Genomic DNA, 23781 nt, shown 5'->3' on the forward strand with positions numbered 1-23781 from the left:
ACCTGTGTGATACCTATAGAATCACACTACAGTTAGGTTATCTGTCACAGAACAAAATGAAAAAATATGTTTTTATTTTAAAATGCCTAGCGTAAGGGTTTATGTTTTCTCTGTTGATCTGATAATTGTTTTTGTGAAGATTTTACAAATTTGTGCTCTAAAGAAATTAAATCTCAATATAAGGAAGTTTGTTTATGTGGAGATTTTTAAAACTGATATTATGGAAGTTTTTTAAAGTTATATGTGAGTAATTTCATCCACCTTGACATTTTCTATTAGGAAAAATAACCTGATAAAGTGAAAAAGAGTAAGTTTAAAATATCCCTTATCCATTGTTGGAGAGGAACTAAATTCATTTTCTTAGTTCTTTTTCTTGTGGTTTTTCCATGTTATGCCATTTACATGTCTGATGGAAACGTATTTTTCACTACACTACACTTTTTTGAAAGCTGAAGGGACTAAAACATATCTTTCAAAACATGTATATATAACAGTAAAAGTCTAAAAGAAGCATTTCTGCATAATGTTCACTAGACTTCTGGTAATAGAAGTTGTGTGTTTGTGTTTATTTATTTATTTATTTATTTGCAATACTGCATTTATATCATTTTCAGAAAAATGTCATTTTATGTATTTATTTGTTTGTCCTCTTGTTTTCTGCACCGTCGTCTCTGTGAGTCACTGAGCTAAAGCATTTCCAGTTACGTAAAATAATGCAGCCTTTGCTCTATAGGTCACCTGTTCATCTAACATTGCAAATAATTCTGATAAATAAGTTTTTCAAGTGTGAAATTTCACGTTTTTCTTTTGTTCCAAAAGCATCCCTATCAATAGTGTGTGTGAGAATGAGTGTTTATTAAATCTCACATCATCTTATTAACAAACAATGACTGCCTTTTTTGTTTTAACTCAATTTAATTAAAAAAGAAAACAAAAAACAACAACACGTAAGCTCTGGCAGCTACAGTGGCAGAAAAATACATTTAAAAAGTCAAATATTGCGCCATTCAAAAACCTTAAAACATTGAAAATAACGACATACATCTGTAGTGTTATTTTATCTCGGTTAAATACAGTGTAATATTGTGGTGACACGTTGTGAGGGAATACATGAGTAAAAACACAGATTTTGGATGTTAACATAGTGTAAAATTTTATCCATTTTTTCCACAATTAACATGTGAATTAATAGTTTTATTTTGTTATCTTTATCAGATATTTACTGTAATTTAATAAAACAGGAAAATAACAGTTCAAAGCATATTTACCATCTTCAGTCCTTAATATACATAACTTAGTTTTTCAAATCACAGCAAATCTGTGAAATTATTTGATTATTAATATATTTTGTTGATTTAAATTGTGTGTAATTTCACAGTCACGTATTGCAAAAGAACAAATCACCATTTGCAAAAATACTTTTGACAGCTTTTGGCCTGATAGGATGTAAATTAAAAAACGTTTCTCTGTCTGTAATTTAACAGATTCAACATCTGTAACATGTCAAACAGCATTTTATTGTTTGTGTATGCAAATACACATGAAATGACAATAAGCAAATCTATACAATAACAGTTAGTGGTTAAAAATATCTTACAGTGTTTTGAAGTATTTGGGTCGTACTCAATAACAGGAATTTGAACACTAACAGCATATATGTATACATACAATACATTGTGTGTGTGATTGTGCATCCCAGTTCTTTGCTGTCCCTCAGGCTGTGATATGTTGACACATATTTGGCAGTTAGATATATAATAGATCTGGATATATAATAGCATATTTGTGTATGATGGATATAAAAGTACTTCTTCTTTGGCAAGTATTTTTTAATTTTCAGAGCTTGTTACAGTGTTTTAAACCTGAAATCAGAGAGTTATTACAGTGAATGTTCCTTATGTCATTAAATGTCTAAATTGAAGCAGGAGCTCTGTAACACCACATGTTCTTTTATTTTTTGGTTGCTATCATTTTTTTAAACGTTTTCTTCCAAAACCACAAGATGCACTTTAAAAGTCTATTTAATTTGTATCCCCTTGATTTGTTTCTAGATTTCTGTTGAAATTTCAATAAATAATAAATATTAATAACACAAAAATTGGGTTAATTAAATTATGTAAATTATATGTAATAAAAACCATATATTGTTAATAATGTGTTTTTAAAATTATATATTATAAACAATTTACAGAGAAATAAAATAAAAGGATGGTATTAAAACGGAAAAATTTTCCTTAAAAGTCAAAGTTGACAGGTGTTCCACAGATTACGTGTTTGTTTCCATAAACATATATGTTTGTTTCTGTGTTTTGGATTCGGCATTTTCCGACAACATTTCCGCTTTCGTCTGTCCAACCGGATGAAGGCAACGCTGGTCACGTGATCTGCTGTCAGCGGTCATGTGACCAGCTGGTTAGCCCTGGTCCTTTGCTTCCATGCTGCTTCCTACTGCAGCTGCCTGACTTCATGCCTGTTTTGGAGGCAGTTTGACATTCGCAGATCTTTTTTAATCCGTGAGGTAAGACGATACGCTTTTAAATACCAACGCAGACCCTGCTGAAGCGACACGGTGTGAAAACGTTAGCTTAGCTTGACCTCCTGCTACTGTGGTGTAGACAGTCACACGTGAACCAAACTTCCAGGTAATTAATTAGAGCCACGTTTGGCTTCTGCAGTCGATAAGCGGTGTGACATTAGTTCAGTATGTAGTTTTCCTCCTCTACTTCTGTTTTTTTAAAAGCAAGTGTTACAAGTCAAATAAACACAAAGTTTCACTAGTGTGAGGGATTATAAGTAATAAGAAATTATATAAACATTGACTGTGTGCAGGAAAGTGCATATTACTGGTCAGAGAATGTGCAAAATTACATAGCATATATTGTAAACCACTTAAGATGTGCAAAGGATGATAATAGTGTTATTTATAAAGCTTTGTGTTAACACATTAACTTCGATAACTACATTTTACCGTAAAAATGCTTCATTGAGGTTGAAACCATGTATTTCCATCAGTGTCATTGCACCTTGTTACATCAACAATTAAACGGCGGTGACTAAACAACAGCCTGCAATTAATTAGACAAACCATCACAGGCATTGTTAGTGTCCCAGCAGACTTTATTCATAAATATATCATCAACTTTGATTGATTTAAACTTAGATTACATCGAGCTATGAAGGCCTGGTTTACAATGTAGCTGAGCAAAAAATAACAGATGTAGGCACCCAAATAAAAAGGAAAGTTAGAAAAATAATAAAAGCATTAAATAGAGGATATACATTTTCACCGAAAATGATTCAACTAACACAAGAAGAGCTGCAAGTAAAATGAAATAACTGAATTTTCCCTGAGGATAAAAATGAGTCAAGCTTTTGATGGTTGTGCAGGTTATTCTGGGTTGCAGGCGAACAGTGAGTGAAACTTGATATTAAAAGTTCAGTAAAAACACCCAGCACCTGCAGTGTGATGAAATCATTTGAAGGTGTTCGTTAAGGACCTACATTTGAAGACACAGCCAAGAAGTATTATCAGGGGGTAAAAGAGTATTTCTAAGTACTTAAAATCCAGTGTCTGTCACTTTACATTGTGGCAACTACCACCCTCATTAAAACCAAAGGTTATTTCAGTGTTACCTCAATATATTATTCAACATTAATATCACCATGAGTACAAGCTAGCAGGACTGCAGGTTCTAAAACTCTGTCTTGAAATTAATTTTATTCATGATGATTTACAGCTATTTATATGTAAACATGCACTTTGAAAATACCTTAAAAAAAACAATTTTTGCTCGTCTTCAGCAGATTTTTTCTGTTGTTGAAGATCGAGCATTAACAAACAGCAGTGAAGAATGGCAATGTTTTCACATAAAATATATGAATTGCCCAGATTCTGAGCCTCTCTCGACTTCAATAAACTTATTAGAGCTCTTGGGTGGACGAAACTGTATCATGTTTGGTTTCATGCTAACAGAAGGCTGCGTGTTTGACAGAGATGAACAGTGAAAACTTGAGCCTGAGTGAGAAGATAGTGTCTCCGTCGTACATTCGACAGGGTTCTCAGGCACGTCGTAGCCATGAGCAGCTCATCAGACACCTACTGGAACAGGTAAGGTCATGTTTCCTCCTGAAACGTCGCTGCAGACTCATCCTGTTATTCACGTTCTGTGTTTGTGTTGCAGGGTAAGTGTCCAGAGGAAGGATGGAGCGAGAGCACCGTCGAGCTCTTTCTGAACGAGCTGGCTGTGATGGACAGCAATAACTTCCTCGGCAACTGTGGTGTCGGAGAGAGGGAAGGCCGGGTGGCGTCCAGCCTTGTGGCAAGACGACATTACAGGTTTGAGTTTGTCAGCATTAGAGCTTGATTCTTATTGGATGTGTGAGGAAGGTACTATAATAGTTACCAGTTCTCCTAGCTATATCTGCACACCGTTTCCCACAATTTCTTTTGCACCGAATAGGGGAAGCCCTCCAATCTCGTTATACGCTGTATAATGACAATAAAGCACATTTTACATAAATCTTGCCATGCATATCTGTACTTCTGACCCGTGAAATATCAGATTTGCATGTCAGAGTAGGAAGCCATTTAACTGTTCCTGTTGTGACGTTCATCTGTTTTGTGCAGGTTGATCCATGGCATCGGCAGGTCAGGTGACATCGCTGCCATTCAGCCTAAAGCTGCAGGATCCAGTCTCCTCAACAAACTGACCAACTCAGTTGCGCTGGACATCTTAAGACTTGCAGGTGTGTACATCTTAGTAGTTGAACAAAAAAGGTACGACGCTTAGCAGAAATATTAAGTATTCGTGCAAAATGATGTTTCTTGTTACAAGAGATTTAATTAGCAATTGCTGTGCAGCACATCAGATTTATATGTATCACATATGTGCACATGTGCATGACAGGTACTGTACTAGAAACAGAACAGAATATAAAAGGTTTAGAATAAGTTAAGATGGCTTTGTTCAAATTAGAGTTGATATGTTTGCAGTGTAGACATTCTTTTTGAAAACCTGACGTTCAGCGTGTGAAGTCTAAGCGTACTCTGTCCTCCAACAGGCGTCCGGAGTGTGGCGAGCTGCTTTGTGGTTCCCATGGCGACAGGAATGAGCTTGACTCTGTGCTTCCTGACCCTCCGTCATCGGAGACCCAAGGCTCGCTACATCATCTGGCCTCGCATCGACCAGAAGTCCTGCTTCAAATCCATGATCACAGCAGGTGATGATAGGACAGTAATATCTGATGTCTTGTCAGCCTTGCATCCTGTTCCCAAACTGAGCAGGTGTTTGAAACACGGCCGAAGGTAGAACTTCAGTATTGATATGGGTGTTTCCATTAGAATTTTTTCATAGCACCATGGGAAGTGTGTTATTAACAGAAATGATAACAGTATGACTGAATCTTTCACTTTTTGTTGTCTTTTATAAGTAAATCCGTCCATCCAACATGTGAGTGCTGGTCACAAATGTGTTCCTTCGTCATAAAAACACCTTGAATGTTTTTTAGGCTTTGAACCTGTAGTCGTGGAGAACATTCTCGAGGGCGATGAGTTGCGGACGGACTTGGAAGCCGTTGAACGCAAGATCGAGGAGCTCGGAGCCGAGAACATCCTGTGTGTTCATTCGACGACATCCTGCTTCGCCCCGCGGGTCCCTGACAGGTAGTACAGGCTTTTATTCGTGTCCTTCTGCTTTCCAAGATGTCACATGAGGATTATTATCGGTGGCAGTCATTTACATTCCTCACCTGTCATATTTTTCCTGTAAATATGATGTAAGCTGCTTACTTTGGAAGTGTGGATGTAGAGTATGCAGCATTTCTAACAGGTGTGTTTGTTTTGCTGTGCTGCAGGCTGGAGGAGCTGGCTGCTGTGTGCACCAAACACAACATTCCCCACATTGTCAACAACGCATACGGAGTACAGTCGTCCAAATGCATGCACCTCATACAGCAGGTACCAGCCACTCATTCCACTGTGATTTTCTTGCACTCGCAGGAAAAAAAAAGTTTGATTTATAAGCACCTTCATGTTTCATCTTGTCTTTCATCAGGGGGCTCGTGTGGGAAGAATTGATGCCTTTGTACAGAGCTTGGACAAGAACTTCATGGTTCCAGTAGGTGGTGCTATAATTGCAGGTTTTGATGAGTCCTTTGTACAGGAGATAAGCAAGATGTACCCCGGTGAGTGTTACCAATACAGAGGCTGAGCTCTTTCTTTTGATTCTTTATTCAATAATTACATGAGTAAATTAATGACAGTAATATAGGAATCTGATTGAAGGACAGAGTGACAAATGTTTGAAAATGTGCTCCACATTCCAGATCACATTATTTTTCTTTTTTGCTTTAACCCTCCTGTTGTCCTCATTTACAGGCACCAAAAATATAGTTTCCTTGTCTGAAAAAAATCCAAAAATTCAGCAAAAAACATCCACAAATTTCTGAAAATTTGCAAAACCTTCAGGAAGATAATTCCTTAAAAGTTTACCTTAAAAGATTTCTTTTTTTAAAAAAAATCCCCCATATTTGGCAAGAGAATTCATGTAAATATTTTCAAAAAAATGGGTAAAAACTTCCCCCAAAAATCCTAAAAATATCTAAAGTGGCTACATATAAATCAGTAAAACTTCTAATTTTTTCTTTAAGAACTTTCCAAAAAAAATTGATTTTCTTGTGTGAATGTTCTTAAGAAACATTTTTAACATTTCTTTTTTTTCCACCAAAAAATATTCAGAGATTTCTCAAAAATGTTGAAATGGTGGACATCAGAAGTTTCCCTGTGAAAATATGTTTTTTCCACATTTTTAAACTTTTAAACGGGTCAGTTTTGACCTGCAAGACGACATGAGGGGTAAGTCCATACTACACATGCCCCAACAAGCTACATACTGCTTCATGCAGTATGCATACAACTGAGATATAATACTCTGCTTTAAACTTGCATAACGCAGCTGTCATCTGTTTGTGTGCTCTCAGTAGCATAAATTAAATTGCACTGTTTCTATTTCTGTGGAACATAAATGGGCAGAGAAACTGGTGTCTTTGGTATACTATATTTAACACAGTATGTATTGGAGCATACTAAATCTTTCTCTGACATGCCATATGTTATAGTAGTATTGATATCTGAATGCACCAATTGTCCAAGATGAGGAAAAGTATGATTTTAAAGGATAAAACTGGCAATTTATTACACCAAAACCAACTTGTCAGCTGCACTTTCCATGTACAGAAGTGTGTTTAGTTTTTGTAGCGTTCTGTTTCATTTTCTGTAGCAGATTTGCTGTGAGGTCTTCAGGATAGTCTGTGTGAGGTTCAGAATCACCCAAAGTGGCCGTGTTTGTCCCAGTAAAGGAACACAGAGTGAATCAGTAATGTGATTTATTAGTTCTTCTAATAACTAAAAATCCAGTTGAATAAAGTACACAAGGCTTAATACTCTTTAATAACATCAGTTTTTGTTTTGTTGTTTTTCGTGTGACTTCACAACAGTAAGAAAGTAGAATTAGTGCCCTGTGGATGTAAACTTCCACAAACTAGTGAAGTTGCAGCTTACATCTGCCTGCTCTTATGTTCCTGAGTTGTAGTGTTTGATAAAAGCAAGAAAAGTGTTTCTGCAGAACATTATGATGTTACAGTTTAGTTCAAGTTTGACCTTTTGTTTTTTAAATGTCTTTATTTAACACGTTTAAACATTTGGGTGGAATTTTGACGTAATCATTTCATGGATTTTTGAAACATTCACAGGTCACAGTGGCCTTGTCTTTGACCTTTTACCACCAATATCTGTTCCGAAATGACATCAGACATGAGCATAATCTAAGCTGAGAATCTGACCGAGCATTCTCTGTCAGCTTTTGATGCTTGACGGTTTTTGATACTCTGTCCTATAGGCACATTTTTGTTTGTACTCAAAAAGTATTCAAATTCAATCCCTACCTCTGAGCTGTCAGCTGTGGCGATACAGTTTCAAATTTTCTCTTTTGTCAGGCCGCTTCTGAGCTGGAGTCCTACACACTCAGAGAAAAGTGACACCCGGTTTGCAGTAGACATGCAGAAAAGGCTTCACCTTTACAGATTACAAAACACTATTTTAATATTATTTTATGGCTAAAAAGTTAAGATAAGAGCGTATTTTCATGGCTCTAATCCGATTTGCACAGTGAATTACTGTTTTAGCTGTTTGACAGAATCTCTTGTTGGCTTTCTGTGTCCAGGGCGAGCGTCGGCTTCACCCTCCCTTGACGTCCTCATCACCCTTCTCACTCTGGGTGCCAACGGCTATAAGAAATACCTGTCACAGAGAAAGGTGAGCGCTTCAGCTTTTATAAGGCTAAAAATAACTCCTTACTATTGGGTGTGATGTCTGCTGGATGCTCTCAAATTAGCATGAGAAGAATATGAATTTGCATAAAAACGCTGCAGCCATGCATCAAGGTGAGTCTGGGTATGTTTCCCATGTGTCTTCTTTCAACATCTTCCCCCTAAAAATGGCAACAACGACCGTTACATAAGTTGTACTGAGTTGCAGTCGATGACATGTTATGAGTGTTTCTTGCTTCAGCTGCATTCTGACTGAGGATGAGGGCTTTAGCGAGCAGTGAGCTTTGTGGAGGGAGGAGTATGCTATAGCAAGATAAAATTGATCCAGAAGTTTCAGAAAACATCCCCTGGTGGCTCCCTGCTTTAAAGCAGAGTTGCTCACGATGCAGCATTCCCCTCTTTAAATGGTAGGCACTGCAGCATTCTCACACCTCTGAACTGCTGTACCATAAATGTGCTGTACCCAGACTAAATCTGTTCCTCCTGATGCTCTTACCACACAAAGACTCACAAATATTTCACCCATCTTTCATCTGCAGAAGAAAAGAGGATGCATTCTTGTTTTCTGGCATTCTGTATTAATGAGATCCCTTGAAAACTCACTACCTAAGGGACTCATCTGAAAATGACACATGGGATGCTGCACAGACCCAAAATACCACTAGTGTGAAACCTCTGTAGCAGAAATATACATCTAGGAGATTCCTCTGGCCTCTCACATGACCCGACACCATCAAGGTTTATTGATTCCTCTTGGTCCACTATATGCATAATTAATGTACAGAAGCAGTTTTTCCATAGTGTCTGCAAAACTGAGAGAGTTCCTCACATCTCTCCAGGGGTCACAAGCTGTAAATAATTCAGACAATCTATCTCCTGAGGTTCATTTGCAGTGTTTAGAAAATGTCTATATATTGAAAAGAACCATTGGATGGTGTGTGTGTGTGTGTGTGTCCTTACTCCTTTTATTTTTCACTCATCACACACACCAACTTATTGTCTGCAGCGTCGCAGCCATGCACTCTCTCCCCCGACGGCACCCCGCCTCCTCCGGGATAGCAAAGTTGCCCTTTGTTATTAGAGAACAAGGGGCACTTAGAGACACTTGACATCATTGAAACGCTGCTTGTGTTTGGCTCTTGACAGAGAAAATATTTTCCTTCTTGATGCTTTCAAACTGGGAAAGTATGAGTCAGCAGAGTATGCTGAGAAACACACCCACTGTTGCAGAGAGCAGAGCCTTTAATGTGCAGCGCTTCACTGGGGAATCTGGTGCTAGTAGCCAGCAACAAAAACAAAAAAAAGACACTGCAATTTGTTGTTGTGTGGCTTCTGGGCTCGTCACATCTGTGTCCTGAAACCCTTCGCCTCCATTCAGTCTCCCTGAACTGAGCACTTTGTCAGCATATTTTAAACACGTGGATGTCCAAATCTCCGGTTAAAAGCTTGCATTCTTCTTCTCCTGCCCCAAATTGATCCCGGAGGTAAATGTGGGATGCAGACAGAGATGCAGGAGGTGAACATACCGCTTGTACTGAGGCTTGGAGGGAAACGTATAGATAGATGTAGATATGGAGAGAGCGAAGGGGGGGGGAGGGTTTGGACCTGTGTAGATTTGCATGATGAGCCAAAAAAAAAAGAAAAAAACACCACCAAGGCTGCTGCTGTTAAATAAAGACTCTGGCAGTGTTGAAAAGGAGCATTGTGCTACTATTTATAGTTCTTTTGTATGGCCCCTGCTCCCTCTTGTTCTGTCTCTTCATGCCTTCTGTCTGTGTGTGCACGGCTTGCAGGAGATTTATTCGTTTCTGGCTCAGGAGCTGAAGAGTCTGGCTTCTGCACACGGCGAGAGATTGCTTCACACCCCACATAACCCCATTTCACTGGGTAAGCTCCATGTGCTGATTTCAGACCACCAGGTCCCCCCCCCCACACTGTCATGTATTTTGTTATTTTTTTGTACTGGTGGAAGTCATCTTTCTGACCTTGTGTTTGTGCGTTTCCTCAGTCTCGGTTATTTTGTGAGATGTTTGTGTGTTTTTGTGTGTTGGGTGTCCCTCCTGCAGCCATGTCTCTGGATGGTCTCCAGGCCGAGAGCGACAAGGCGGTGACTCAGCTCGGCTCCATGTTGTTCACCCGACAAGTGTCAGGAGCCAGGTATGGATACTTTGAAATAGAGAAGGGAGGGGAAATATCACGGAGTTAACAAAAACCAAAAATGGGTTTTGGGTGCGTCGTGTTTTGCGAAACAAAATGTCCAGTGGAAATCAACAATCAGGCAGATGGATCTGGTGAATATGGCCAAATGGAAACTACTTTAGAAGATTAGACGGCCCATCTTATCAGGATGTTTCCATTACAATCTAGAGTGATGCTGTCTCCACTGGGCCAGCTAGCACAAACTGACGCACCTTTGATAGCCATGTTCTCGCTCCCATTGGTAGTGCTTTCTTTCCCAGCAGCGGAAGAAGGATTTATGAGATTTTCACTGTTGCCTTCTGCGTCAGGTACAGAACATAAATACAGGGTTTGCATAAATATGGAATTGGAAGTTGGGGGGGGGGACCTTGGGAGACCATCTAAATATTTTAAATATTCAGTATAAATCATTTATTTGGGTCATTCTGTCAGGATTGTTTTGTGTTGTTCAGATTTTATTGGCTCAATTGTACTTAAAACAATATTAAAGGAATAGCCCCTTCCTTCCTTCCTTCCTTCCTTCCTTCCTTCCTTCCTTCCTTCCTTCCAAGTGAAAATGTTTCCAAGGTCAGAGCATGCGGTTTTCTTTTTCCCCTCCTATCTCTGTAGCATCCTCGATGAGACATTCGAGGTTCATGCTTCAGTGATGCACATTAATCATAATCATTTGTAGCTCTTTCATTAGCTGAAGTATTCTCAGTGCCAAGCATGACTGTTGTGAGTGTGGGCTGGCTTTCTTTTTTCCCGCACATCAACGATGAGCTTTTCTCTGAGTTAGATTAATAGAGATCTACATCTTATTACAGTGCATTTCTCGACCATAATGGCCTCTCTCATGCTCCTATTAGCTGGCCAGTAATTGATTTCACATTAAAGTGAGTCTAAACTGTGCTGACAGTGGTGAAACCTTGCCAGATTTGACAAGCACGTGTATTGTTTACAATATTGCAGAAGTTGACTCTTTAAAACCAACAACGGTTCAAAATTGTACCAGTTTTTCAACTTTTTATCCACCTCTGAACCACTATTATCGTGATGGAACCACAGAAAGACAAAGTTAGTGACTAGCTGCTGAACATAGTGGAGGATTTAGCGATGAAAAAGCCAAACTTCAACAGGAGACCAAACCAGAGCTAAAAGGAGAATGAATGTTGGACTTCATCCTTCAAGTGGTGAAATAAAAGGACTTCAAATGCCAGCGTTGTTTTGTGACGTCTTAATGTGTGTCTGAAAAGTTCAACAAATTCTATAGAAAATTGCTAATTAGAGTACAGTTTGTTTCTTATTGCTTGTTTTTACAATGTTGTATTTCGTGAATAAGTCAAAAACTTGGCTTTAATAGTAGGTACTGTTTATCCAAAAAGCTGCCTACATTTAGGTAGGTCATAATTGTGCAAGTAAGGAGCTGTATTTGTTTCCCAGTCCATTAAAAATCTGTTATTGTCATAGACTGTATAAAAGAAGTGGACGCAGCCCTCATGACTCGACTCTCTGCTTTCTGGATGACTGAAGCTTTGGTTTTGCTATTTGGCTTTTAAAATATTACAATTTTGGAGTTAGAGGTGACCATGTGGATGAGACTGAGCAGCATTACGTTTAGAGCTAATGCTACTGCTAGCCAACTGGCTAGCATAGTTAGCAAGGAGTATCTGCAATTCACATTAGTAGTTAGATTACTTAAGATGCTGTGTCCTTTTCTTTGTTCATAAGCAGCAACTTGTGGTTTGCATTTTAAGTACACATTGACAATGGCAAATATGTATATTCAGTGCATTAAGATCAGAAGCCATTGAGAAAATACACATTTACGTTCTCCAAACTACTGCTCAGTCACTTCCGTATTCTCCCAGACATGTCAGTCAAGCCTGTAACATCCATGTCTTCAAGGCTGAATATCTACTTAATGATGGAATTAATTGCAGAAGGACCACTGGGATGCTAATCAGTAGTGAATAAAGCTAAAGTGACTTGTAATAACTTGATTTTTCATAAGAAAGTTTCATACTTTATGAATGGGAGTCGATAGGAGCATAGATGTTTTGGAGCCAGCAGCTAGTGGCCGCCAGTGTTATTACATCTGTGAATTGGTTTTACTTTTCAGACCTGATGATTACATCAAACTTTTATCTACATTCTCTAATCATTGAGCCACATTACTCTTGTTCTCATTCATGTTTTTAGGGTAATTCCACTGGGCAAAGAGCAGACCATAAATGGACACACATTCCGCGGGTTTATGTCTCATTCAGAGTCATACCCGTGTCCTTACCTCAATGCTGCCTCGGCTGTTGGTATCACTCGAGAAGATGTGACACTGTGCATGAAGAGGCTTGACAAATGCCTGAAGACTCTGAAGAAAGAAGGAAATGCTGTGAAAAATGGTTCCCCATCGAACCAGGACGAACCTGGGGAATAACTTAACTGAAATAGGAAAAACTGGACCGTCTGCTGCTGGAACTTTCTTCTGTCCTGATTTGGACTGTGTGTACACATTCTGGAAGACGCTTTCTGACAGATTACCGGTCCAGACATTGTAATAAGGTCAATGCCTGGTGACAGCTGGCGGTGAAACTGCATGCAGATGTTCATTACAAATGAAAATGACACAAGCTGATGTCACTGATTAATTCCCTCCTCTGTGAAGGTGTGCTAATTAGTAAATATGAGGACAAAACCTGCATGCAAATGCTGCTTAGGAGCATATGCTCATAAAACACTGATTTAAAGTTAGTGTCTGCAGAGGCTGTTGATGTATTGTTGACTATGTTTAAAAAAAAAAAAAAAAAAAAAAGCTTTACTTAATTGTATTCCAAATAGATTATTAAAAAAATTCATTTTTTAAAATTAAAGCCTTTTCATCTCTTAAAAGTGCCGTCAATGGATGAAATATTGTGCAATTTTTAAGTTTGAAAACAGTCAGTCTTCTTCTTTTTCTAGCTCTTACTGAAAGTACATTCTATTTTTGGAATACATTAGGCTTTCCCATTCATTGATAAATGAAATAATATAGCTTGTTAATGTAGTATGTTGTGCTTTGTCTCCTGCAGTGTGTTGTAATGCGATCCAAATGCTGCTGTGCCATTAACTCTGTCTGAACCCTGTAGATTGTATTAGCTCCTTTATTTGCAGGCTCCAGAGCAGATCACAAGGAACAGATAATCAATGAAGTACACTGAACACAGATCACATCTGTTTTTAGTGAAGGAGATGTCCACCAGGAGAATAAGAACCTTGATGCAACATTAGACATTTAACCCTCCTGTTGTCCTCATTTACAGGCACCAAAAATATTGTTTCCTTGTCTGGGAAAAAAAAAAAAATTCAGCAAAAAATTCCCCAAATTTCTGAAAATTTGCCAAACCTTCAGGAAGAAAATTCCTCAAAAGTTTCCCTTAAAAGTTTTATTTTAAAAAAAATCCCCCAAATGTGGCAAGAAAATTCTTGTAAATATTTTCAAAAAATGAGTAAAAATTTTCCAAAAAAGTTAAATATCTAAAGTTATTACATATATATTAGTAAAACTTCTTATATTTTCTTTAAGAACATTCACAAAAAAAATCAACCAAAATCCAGTGAAATTTGCTGGATTTTGGTTGATATTTTTGTGAAAGTTCTTAAAGACAAATTAAAAAAAAAATTTCCATCAAAAAATGTTCAAAGATTTCCCAAATATGTTGAAATTGTGGACATCAGAAGTTTCACTGAAAAAAATCTATATTTTTTCCCACACTTTCAAACTTTCAAACGGGTCAGTTTTGACCCGTAGGACAGCACGAGGGTTGAGACCTCTAGTTTTTCTGTCATGCAGCTGAAACTGACTTTTAATCACACTGTTCTCCACCAATGTTTTTGCATCTCAGCAGATTTTTCCAAGTCTTTTTTCCTATTCCCTCCACTCTACTACCTCAGTCATTATTAAACAGAGCAGGTAGCGCCCTGAGGCACTATATAGACTCCTCCTAAGGCCTCTCTTCCTGATGACTAATCTATATTTCGATAATGCACTGTCCATGTTCTTCCTGTGCCGTCCCCTTCATCTTCTGTGAATCATCGAGCTTGATGGTGGAGCTTCAAACCCGTCACGCGTGGCTCAAAACAGAAAGCACCAGCTGTGGTAGTTTCTGCAGGAGCCCAGGTGTGCAGCGATAATATATGCAGTCAGCACATGTTGTTGGGCTCTTCAACTGCAATTAGTAATGCAGGTCAGCGTACATGTCTTGCAGAAAGCAACAGCAGAACCAATCCACCAGCAGCCTTTGGAAATGGGCTGGACTCGCACAGATAAGGCTGCTGTATCAGCACACTTCCACTGTTCCCAAGCTGTACTGAACTATTAACTAAACACAGTGGAAAAACGCTGTGCAGTGTGACAGCGCCGCTACAATGCAGCACTGGCTTCCACAAAAGAGCTATTTCACGAACGCTGGTTTCCTTTCCAGGCCCCGAAAGTCGCAACTCATCAGCCAGATTTAGGAAATGATGGAATGCGAGTGGTTTTAATGACTGCTTTTCAATGCGGTACAGACTGTTTGATTTATGTACTCAGGTAGTTGCCTTTAATATGCACAACTAGTGAAGAAATGCTGCCTTTCTTTCCAGTATGAGACTGAAAGCACATTTTTTTTCTTTTCCCTCTCCCTTTATTCCTCGTCACCAGTTTGCTGTGTTTCACGTCTTTTTGCTGATGTTGCAGAGTTGCCATGGGAATCAAGAGACTTTTTATGTACTGGCAAGTTTTAAAGGATCCCTGCTATTGATCAAGTCTGCTGCAGTGTTTGAATAGGAAAAGAGCTCCAGTGCACAAGGCATGATGCTGTCTTTTTCATGCAAAGTTATCAGTGTGAAAGTTGTCCTCCAAACCAACCTGCTGCCTCTTGTTTACCTTCATGCCTGCTTTTACAAGTATCCCTCCTGGCTCCCCTCTCTCCACACTCAATCATAAGTCTAAGTACCCTGGGGATGTTGCTGGATGACAAATGGCCCTTCGCTTTGGGCTCCGGCAACTGCCAAGAGGAGTTCAGTGTTGATAGAATGTCAGAGTGGAACAAAAGGGGCCACAGATTTGCAAACTGGTACCAAAAGGGCCACAACAGGTGTAATATTCTTCTGAGGAAAAAGTAAGTACACCCCTGGCCTCACAAGCATGTACTGACTCCATTAGCAGAAATACCTTCTTGGGTAATTCAGTGTTGGTCTGTGACATTGACTTGTTGAAATGTTTTGCTCTTCTATGCAAACGTTCTTCAACCTCAAGATGTTTTAGGGCTTTGAGAAGGCCATTCTATAACCTTGTTTCTTCTTCTTGAATCATGCCTTTGTTGATTTGCTGTGTGCTTTTGATCATAATCCCACTGAAAGGTTCACTTCAGGTTTAACTTCACTTCTGGACAGATGGGCTCTTCAATTGCTCTGTGATATGATTCAGAATTCATAGTTGAATCAGTGACTGCAAGCTGCCAAGTTCCTGAAGCAGTGAAGAAAACCCAAACTATATTCGTCAACAAAAGTTTCCATACACTTGTAGAGACCAAATGTATCATGGCATTGAGTTTCCAATGACTGCTAAAACTCGCTTTTTAAAAAAAAATAATGAAACCATTGTCAAAAGTATGCATACAGCAACTTAATCAGTTTTGGTGTTGTAGCAAGCTGTGTTAATCACATTTTCTTCCTGCCATGGCTTCTTAACTTCTCATGAGTGATTAGTCGACTACAGCTGGTGACTCCTTAGAGCCAATTTCTACAGAGCCCATTGGATACATGAGACCCAGCCACAAACGCTTCAGTGTCTAGTCCAAAGAGCTCAACAAAGATCTGAAAAATCACATCATTGACTTGAACAAGTCAGGAAAGTCACCTGGAGCCATTTCAAAGCAGCTGTAGATCCCAGATGTGCATGGTACAGCTGTGCCGCTGCCATTATTAGGAAGAAAAGGCAAACTATCTTCTCCTGCTGAAAGACAACTGGTTGGGATGGTGAAGAGTCCAAAAATATGTGAAGGTGAAAAGATGAGGCTTTTAACTACAAGAACGAGATGGTTATCATCAAGCATGGTGGTGGCAGTATCATGCTCTGGGGCTCGTACCAGCCACTTCACAGCTGCTATGGGCTTCTGTCTTTGGTCTGTACCTATGGTGTCTACATCAATGTGGCCAAACAACTATTATCGATGTGTCTATGTGGAAGTAAGATCCAGTGTATAGCTCTTAAGTTATCATTTATTTAAATGAAATTCATCTGTTAGTCATTAGATGCTTACATATTTACTGTGCTTACTTAATTTCCAGGTTTGATTGACGTGTTTTACAATACTGTGAGACGTGAACTACCATAAACAAAGAAATTACTAAATGTAAAATTATAGATTTTTGATGTTGACATTATTAAAAGTTTTCTCCCCTCTTTTTAAAAAACAAATGAATACAGTTAATATGGAAATGAATGCATTTTTTCCCCTGTGATTTAGCTTTTTTTTTTAAATCTGTAATTTAACAGGAAAAATCTATAAAATAACAGTTAAAATCCAATGTTTTTCAAACTTTAATGTCTTTTATTTATAAAAATGGCAAATATGTAAAATATTTTTTAAATTTTAAAACAGTAAATGGTGCGATCTTATAGTCACAGAACAGATGACCATTTTTAAAAAGATTTTTGGAAATGTACATTTACAGTATTTGCATACATATTTTTTAAGAAATAAGATGTATAGCTGCTCTGAAATGGCTTTAATTTTACAGTCAAATGTTGTTAAAAGAATGTAATGTCAGCTGTGAAAATACATATTCTTTAATTATTATTTAAAAAAAACAAGTAACATGTAAATTAACACTTTTTTTCTGGGAAAAATACATTAAAAAATGTTTTAAAAATAATCGCCAGTTTTCAATCCTTAATTTCCATTTTTGTTTTATTTAAAATAAAATGTCAAAAAAGCACATATATTTGATGATTCAAACAAAATAGAAATAGCTGCTTTTTAAATGCTTTTCGTGAAAAGGCAGATTTATAGGGTGTCTTTTTTGTTTGTATTTCCAGTCAATGTGTGAATGAATACTTTTGCTCAAATTTACACATTTTATCAGTAACTTAACAAAATATAATCTGTAAAATATCTCTAAATTGTTTTAAAGCACACAAGAAACATCGTAATACTTTGTAACAGGCATGCTCAAAGAGGACCGCACGTTTGCTTGTACAGTAAAGTGGAACATTTCCCAGGGTTTTGTTTCCAGCGGCTCAGTCCAGCGGCTGCCACAGAGGCGCTGTCCGTGGTGCTGCAGTTCTGCGCCTCTGAAGCTTCTATATGATGAAGGAGGACTCATCTACAGCTTCCAGTCTGTCAAAATATTCCTTGGAATATTATATAAGCCCCATATGTCTCAGTGAAACGCCTCAAGAGACTTTGATATGAAGCATTTTTAAATGGAAGAATTATTCTCCTCATTATTCATTTTTATTCAAAACTGGAACCAAAATGCTAAATATGGGAAAAAACGTATTTATTTTTAGCTACAAATGCATGTTTGTGTATGTGCTGCGTGCTGCATAAGGTAATTCTAAAAATAATAATGATGTGGAATTATGTTTGCAATGAGTGTTCAAAAATAGGCATGCGCGCAAGATTTGGTGCAACTATGTATGAAACCAAATCCGCTGCGTAATAACGCCTCAATTATTATATTCATTTATTTATTTATTCTCGATGTATGCTGCGTGGCTGTTTAACCAACAGTTTCCCGAGCGGGAGCCCTGACTTAATAAATAATGAAAGTGGACGGAGGGGAGCTGCAGCTGATTTGCTGATGTCAGGCAGCCAGTGCAGCATTTCATGGTGCAGGGTGGAAACGGCGCTGGTGCCATCTGCCTCGATCGGTGCTCTCGGCAAGGAAAAAAAAGAAAAAGAAAAAAAAAAAACCTCACACATGCGAGCCAGGCAAGAAAGATGCTGCCAACTCTTAAGATCTGGGCATTGTTTTCTGTGTTCCTGTGTCAACCGGCTTATTTGAAAAAGCCTTTCCGATGTCCTTCAGCATGCAGCTGCTCCAAGGAGTCTATCATCTGCGTCGGGTACTCCTACATCCCCAGGATTACCCCCAACGACATCAATTCCTTGTGAGTACACATCACGCATGATCTTTTTCTCCTTTTATTTTTTTTAAACTGAACATTAAGCCGCACATTGTATGCATGTATAATCTGCAGCTTGTTAAGTTTCCCTCTAGTTGCTCCCAATGCAGAACCTTAGAATAAGAGGTGACTGTGTGCAGGCTTCATTCTGTGCTCCGATTGATCACTTTGACAGCATTTTTATTTCCTCTGCTTTCATCCTCTCAGGAGTATCGTCAATGGGACTTTCACTGAGGTCAAAGAGGCGATGTTCTCTCACATGCCATCTCTTCAGCTCCTGTAAGAGCACTTTAAACATCATGTTCTATCAGAAGCTCTATGCAGATGTGTTTAGTCCACATTGTTCACTTTTTAAACTTAAACATGTCTTTGCTGTGTCAGATGGCTGATTTGGTGAAGAAATCTGGCTCTCACTCAACACAGCACTCATACATAAATAACAAGCATGAATGTGTAATAAAAAAGGTTTAGAGAGGCTTTTGTGTCTATGCAGCACATGCGTGTCCAACTTTTTGTCGTGCCTGACTTTAAGGCAGATGCAGTCTTGTAAGTCTGTTGGTGCATTTTGAAGCTATAGGGAAGGCTTTTAAAAAGAGGGGGCTGGACACCTGGAGATGAATAATGGAAATCTCGTCCTGAGCTTTCAGTGCCGCCTGATTCCACACTGTACTTACCAGAAGCCATCAATCTACTTTGTTACTCCACCAGTGACAGCTGTGATGTCAGCATAAACAAAGGCGTGGCAGAGTCTTAGCACACAGTGATTACAGCTACATACATGTTTTGGCCCTTTTTTCCCCACCAGTCTCTTTGAAATCGACTATTTTCCAAAAGATAATTGTCTTTTTAGTGTGTTACAGTTTAATTACAATAGGACTGAGCCTTAGCACTGTGTTGAAATGATGATAGAGGTCATTAAATGTGGTCATCTAATACCTTATTCCACTCCAGATTGTGCATGTATTGGCTTTGAGAGTTGTGTTTTTGGAGCATTTCACTCTATTCTGGACACAGACCTGATTGTGGTGTTGTTTTTTCCCCAGAGAAAAGCATTAAATGGTGCATTGTTGAGCATCATTAATATATTTGTTGTTCTCCTCCACAGGCTTTTGAATTCCAATTCTCTCACAACTATAAGGGATGATGCATTCTCAGGCCTTCCACATCTGGAGTACCTGTAAGTTTCTCTGCTGTTTTTATCAGCATAGCATGAAGACAGTGTTTGTATGTTATTACACTGTAATCTAACATAATGAAATAGTCTTCTGGGGATGTTGTCATGGTTATGAGGTTATGTGGCTGGACGCTGACACTTTCACAAAGTGAATGTGGCCGGGAAGCATCGACCTAATGCCCTCTAGTGGTTCCACTTCTGCCAGAGTAGAATCTCTTCATTCATCACTACAGCGTTTGCACAAATCCTGATCACAACCTGATTTTTAAGGAAATAAAACATTTCACCAAATTATGGAACCAAAATTTACAAAAATACATGTGGCAGCAGAGGGTGACTTGATTATTTTCCCTTCAAAAGTGACTTAAACAGGCACTAGTCACTAATCACAGTATGTGCATGACTGTTTCTTGGTCTTCTAGGGTCAGCGTAGGATTGTTGTGCGACAGTATTCATATAAAACCACCTTGATTAAACTATATATGCTGTATTTGTGGGATATATTTGATGTATTAAGCTATGCGAGTTAGTTTTCAATTTTAAACGGTTGCTTTTTGTGCATTCTTAATTGGAAACATGTCATACTAATGTTTATGTTTTTTCTCTCCACAGGTTCATTGAGAGTAATAAAATAGAGACTGCATCAAAATATGCCTTCAGAGGACTCAGGGATTTGACTCACTTGTATGTACCAAGGACTGCTAAAAAAAAATACAACTTTTACTTCTGCACAGTCTACATGAATTTTCCATTTTCTTGCAGTAATTCTGAATATCTCACTGGCAACCATTTGTTGTGTTCATTCGTCGTGGTTGTTTCTAGGTCTTTGGCAAACAACAACATTAAAGCCTTGCCCAGGGACCTCTTTATTGACCTGGACTCACTGATAGAGCTGTAAGTTTGTTTGTTTGTTGTATCCAGTTCAATGCCTATCTTCCTAGTCTTGTTTTAGTCTAAGATGCCTTTTGATTTGTCCACTTTGTTGGCACTGATACTGCACTCGTTTGCTGCAGGGACCTGCGCGGAAACGCCTTTGAATGTGACTGCAGAGCCAAGTGGCTCATGACGTGGTTGAAGAACACCAATGCCACAGTGTCGGATGTCGTGTGTGCCGGACCCGAGGACATGAAGGACAAGCGCCTCAATGATATGACCAGCCTGCACAATGAGTGCATCTCAACGGGTGAGAAACGCCTGAGCCAGCTGGCCTGTTCTCAAATCTAACTGGCGTCAGTATCAAGCGTCTCAGTTGGGTCATTTGAAGACATGTAGAGGTTATTCTTTTCCTGTGGCTTTGCTCTGACTGTTTTTTTCAGCTTGTAAATAATCACGACGTACCTCTCTGCAGATTTCGTCCTCCACCAGTCTGTTGCATCAGAGTCTTTGTCTGTTGACACATTCAGCTACAAGAATGATGTCTATGTGACGATTGCTGCTCCCAACGCAGAGAGCTGCATGGTTTTGCAATGGGACCACATCGAAATGAACTTCAGGACTTATGATAACATCACAGGTAAGGCAATGTCTGAACAAACTGAGAATGATGGAGGTGAGCTTCACCCTTATTTCATCGGTCTGTTCTGCCCTTCAGGTCAGTCCATTGTGGGTTGCAAGTCAGTTGTCATTGAGAACGAGGTGTTTGTCATTGTGGCTCAACTCTTTGGTGGCTCCCACATTTACAAGTTTGACGATGACCAGAGCAGATTCAGTAAGTTCCAGGACATTGAGGTGTCCAAGATCTCCAAGCCCAATGACATTGAGGCATTCCAGATTGGCACCGACTGGTTCTTTGTGATTGCCGACAGCTCCAAAGCGGGCCTTTCCACCCTCTACAAGTGGAACGATAACGGCTTTTATTCGTACCAGTCGCTGCACGAGTGGTACCGCGACACGGATGCAGAGTTCCTGGACTTGGATGGGAAGGCCCACCTCATTTTGGCAAGCCGCTCACAGGTTCCTGTGATTTACCAGTGGAGCCGGAGCAACCAAAAGTTTGTCCTGCAGGGCGAGATCCCCAACATGGAGGACGTAGTCGCTGTGAAACACTTCCGGCTCAAGGAGGAACTGTACCTGGCGATGACGCGCTATATCGGCGACTCCAAAGTTCTTCGTTGGGGCGCCAAACAGTTTGCAGAGATCCAGGCTTTGCCATCGCGAGGCTCCATGATCCTCCAGCCGTTCACCTTCAAAGAGCGTTACTACCTGGCTCTAGGGAGCGATTACACCTTCTCACAAATCTACCTGTGGGATGATGAAAAGAAATTCTTTGACCGCTTCAAGGAGGTGTACATCCAGGCACCGCGCTCGTTCACTGTGGTTTCCACCGACCGCAGGGACTTCATTTTTCTTCCAGCTTCAAGGGAAACACACAGATCTTTGAGCACATCATCATTGACCTGAGCTTGTGAGGGGCTGCGCCTTATTTTTCCTCCTGCAATCAAACGTCTTCCACTAAAAAGAAAGGACCAGACTTTACAAACTGTTCAATATCAACTCCTGCATAGTTTTCCTCTCATAAATTAGCATTGGGTCAAGTAGTGTCTTGACTGTTTCTCAATGGCCTTGTCCTATTACCTGTTCTCATGGGTTCTCAGACTTTCACAGGTATTACTATTTTACAAAGACTGCTGGTATTCTCTTAAAACTCCAGCTGACATTCCTGAAGGTGAAAAAAATGGAAATGTAATTTGATCTATTTGGATTTTCTGTTTAATACGCCCCTTTTATACGCCCAAAATAAAACGCCAGGACCTGAGAGGAAGGAACTAGTTTAGTTTTACTCTCATTTAAGGATATAGCAGGTGTGTTTGCCACTTACCTGGTGTCCTCATACCCTGTGGTAATGTACATTATGTTGCCTTATCAGTTAGGGGTTTTGTGTTCGGATGGGCCCACAGTGCCTCCTTCTGGCCGTGATAGAGCATCACACCCCCTCTCCTATTTCCATACAGGGAATGTCTTGAAAGCACAAACCTTTAATTATAATATCCAAGATCTTAGAGTGTAGTTGTTCAGTGGAAAGTGTTACCTTAGGTGCTATAGATTATACTGCGTACGACTGAAAAAAAAAAGAAGAGAAAAAGTAGTGGTTTGTTGTTTTAGAAGGTGAAATATTCTGGACTGGATATAGCTAATGCCACCTTAGACAAACATACACGAATAGAAAATCCCCATTTAGATACAACTTTTAGATCAGAGGTACTATAAGTGGCAAAGTAGATAGAAGCTCTCTTTATCGATATAATGCAAAGGACCTGTGTTTAAGCAATGTCAGGGAAATTAACCTTACTTACAAGTTTGAAAATATAACCACGGGTGTTGGGCTCGTGACATAATTTAACTTTTCTTTACTAAAAAGGCTCATCTCAACTGAAGTTAGTGGCCTCAAATGAGTAAATCTGCTAAGAGGGCATATTTTGTTCCTCCAAAGATAAAGGGAAACTAAATGTATGTGTAAATATATCTGCTCGAGATGAGTCTCATTCTGTTCATTGAAAATATTGAATGTTGACAAGCTACAAAATGTACATAAAACAAGGACTGCGATGCCACTACCTGTTCTGAACGGATTTTTGCACTTAAAATCAAATGTTACTGCAGCTTGAAAAGCATGACATTCAAAAAAAAGAGTGTTTGCCAAATTCTTTTTAAGAAAAACCTAACGAACTCTGAAGCCTAAAAGTGCTTCTATTCATTTAGAGAATGGCGTTGCAAATGACAAAAAAAACCTAATGGAATATGCAAGCTTTACATTTCTTTTGTATGATTTTGTTTTAAGCATACTGAATGTTACTCTTAAAATTATACTGTAAGTTTAATCAGTTGAGTATCAAAATAAATGTGTAAAATATGATTGTAAGATGTGTTTCATCATAAGGATTAAGGTATAATGTCGGTAAAAGGTCATTTTTAGCCCTCTTATAACTGTAACAGTACATTCAGTACATTGAGA

At 39.0% G+C, this 23781-nt stretch overlaps 2 protein-coding genes across 3 annotated transcripts; both read left to right on the forward strand.

The window, feature by feature from the left end:
- Positions 1-2374: 2374 nt before the first annotated feature.
- Positions 2375-13402, forward strand: sepsecs (Sep (O-phosphoserine) tRNA:Sec (selenocysteine) tRNA synthase). Of its 2 annotated transcripts, none has more exons than XM_022214549.2 (12): positions 2375-2518; positions 3993-4108; positions 4182-4336; positions 4628-4746; positions 5062-5220; positions 5509-5662; positions 5854-5956; positions 6054-6183; positions 8220-8311; positions 10119-10212; positions 10392-10482; positions 12706-13402. In XM_022214549.2, the coding sequence occupies exons 2-12, from the start codon at positions 3995-3997 to the stop codon at positions 12938-12940; spliced, it is 1446 nt and encodes a 481-aa protein (XP_022070241.2). In that variant the 5' UTR covers positions 2375-2518; positions 3993-3994; the 3' UTR covers positions 12941-13402. The 2 variants fall into 2 exon arrangements, with proteins under 2 accessions (XP_022070241.2, XP_022070242.2); XM_022214550.2 differs by having other exon boundaries at positions 2383-2518; positions 3974-4108.
- Positions 13403-18201: 4799 nt separating this feature from the next.
- lgi2a (leucine-rich repeat LGI family, member 2a) lies at positions 18202-23677 on the forward strand. The gene is given in 9 exon segments (XM_022222823.2): positions 18202-18640; positions 18863-18934; positions 19761-19832; positions 20442-20513; positions 20652-20723; positions 20843-21012; positions 21178-21342; positions 21421-22170; positions 22173-23677. Coding segments are annotated over 9 exon segments (1722 nt in total). The 5' UTR covers positions 18202-18356; the 3' UTR covers positions 22238-23677.
- The last annotated feature ends 104 nt before the right edge of the window (positions 23678-23781 follow it).

The sequence above is a fragment of the Acanthochromis polyacanthus genome, chromosome 23 (genome assembly GCF_021347895.1).
Source record: "Acanthochromis polyacanthus isolate Apoly-LR-REF ecotype Palm Island chromosome 23, KAUST_Apoly_ChrSc, whole genome shotgun sequence".
Taxonomy (NCBI): domain Eukaryota; kingdom Metazoa; phylum Chordata; class Actinopteri; family Pomacentridae; genus Acanthochromis; species Acanthochromis polyacanthus.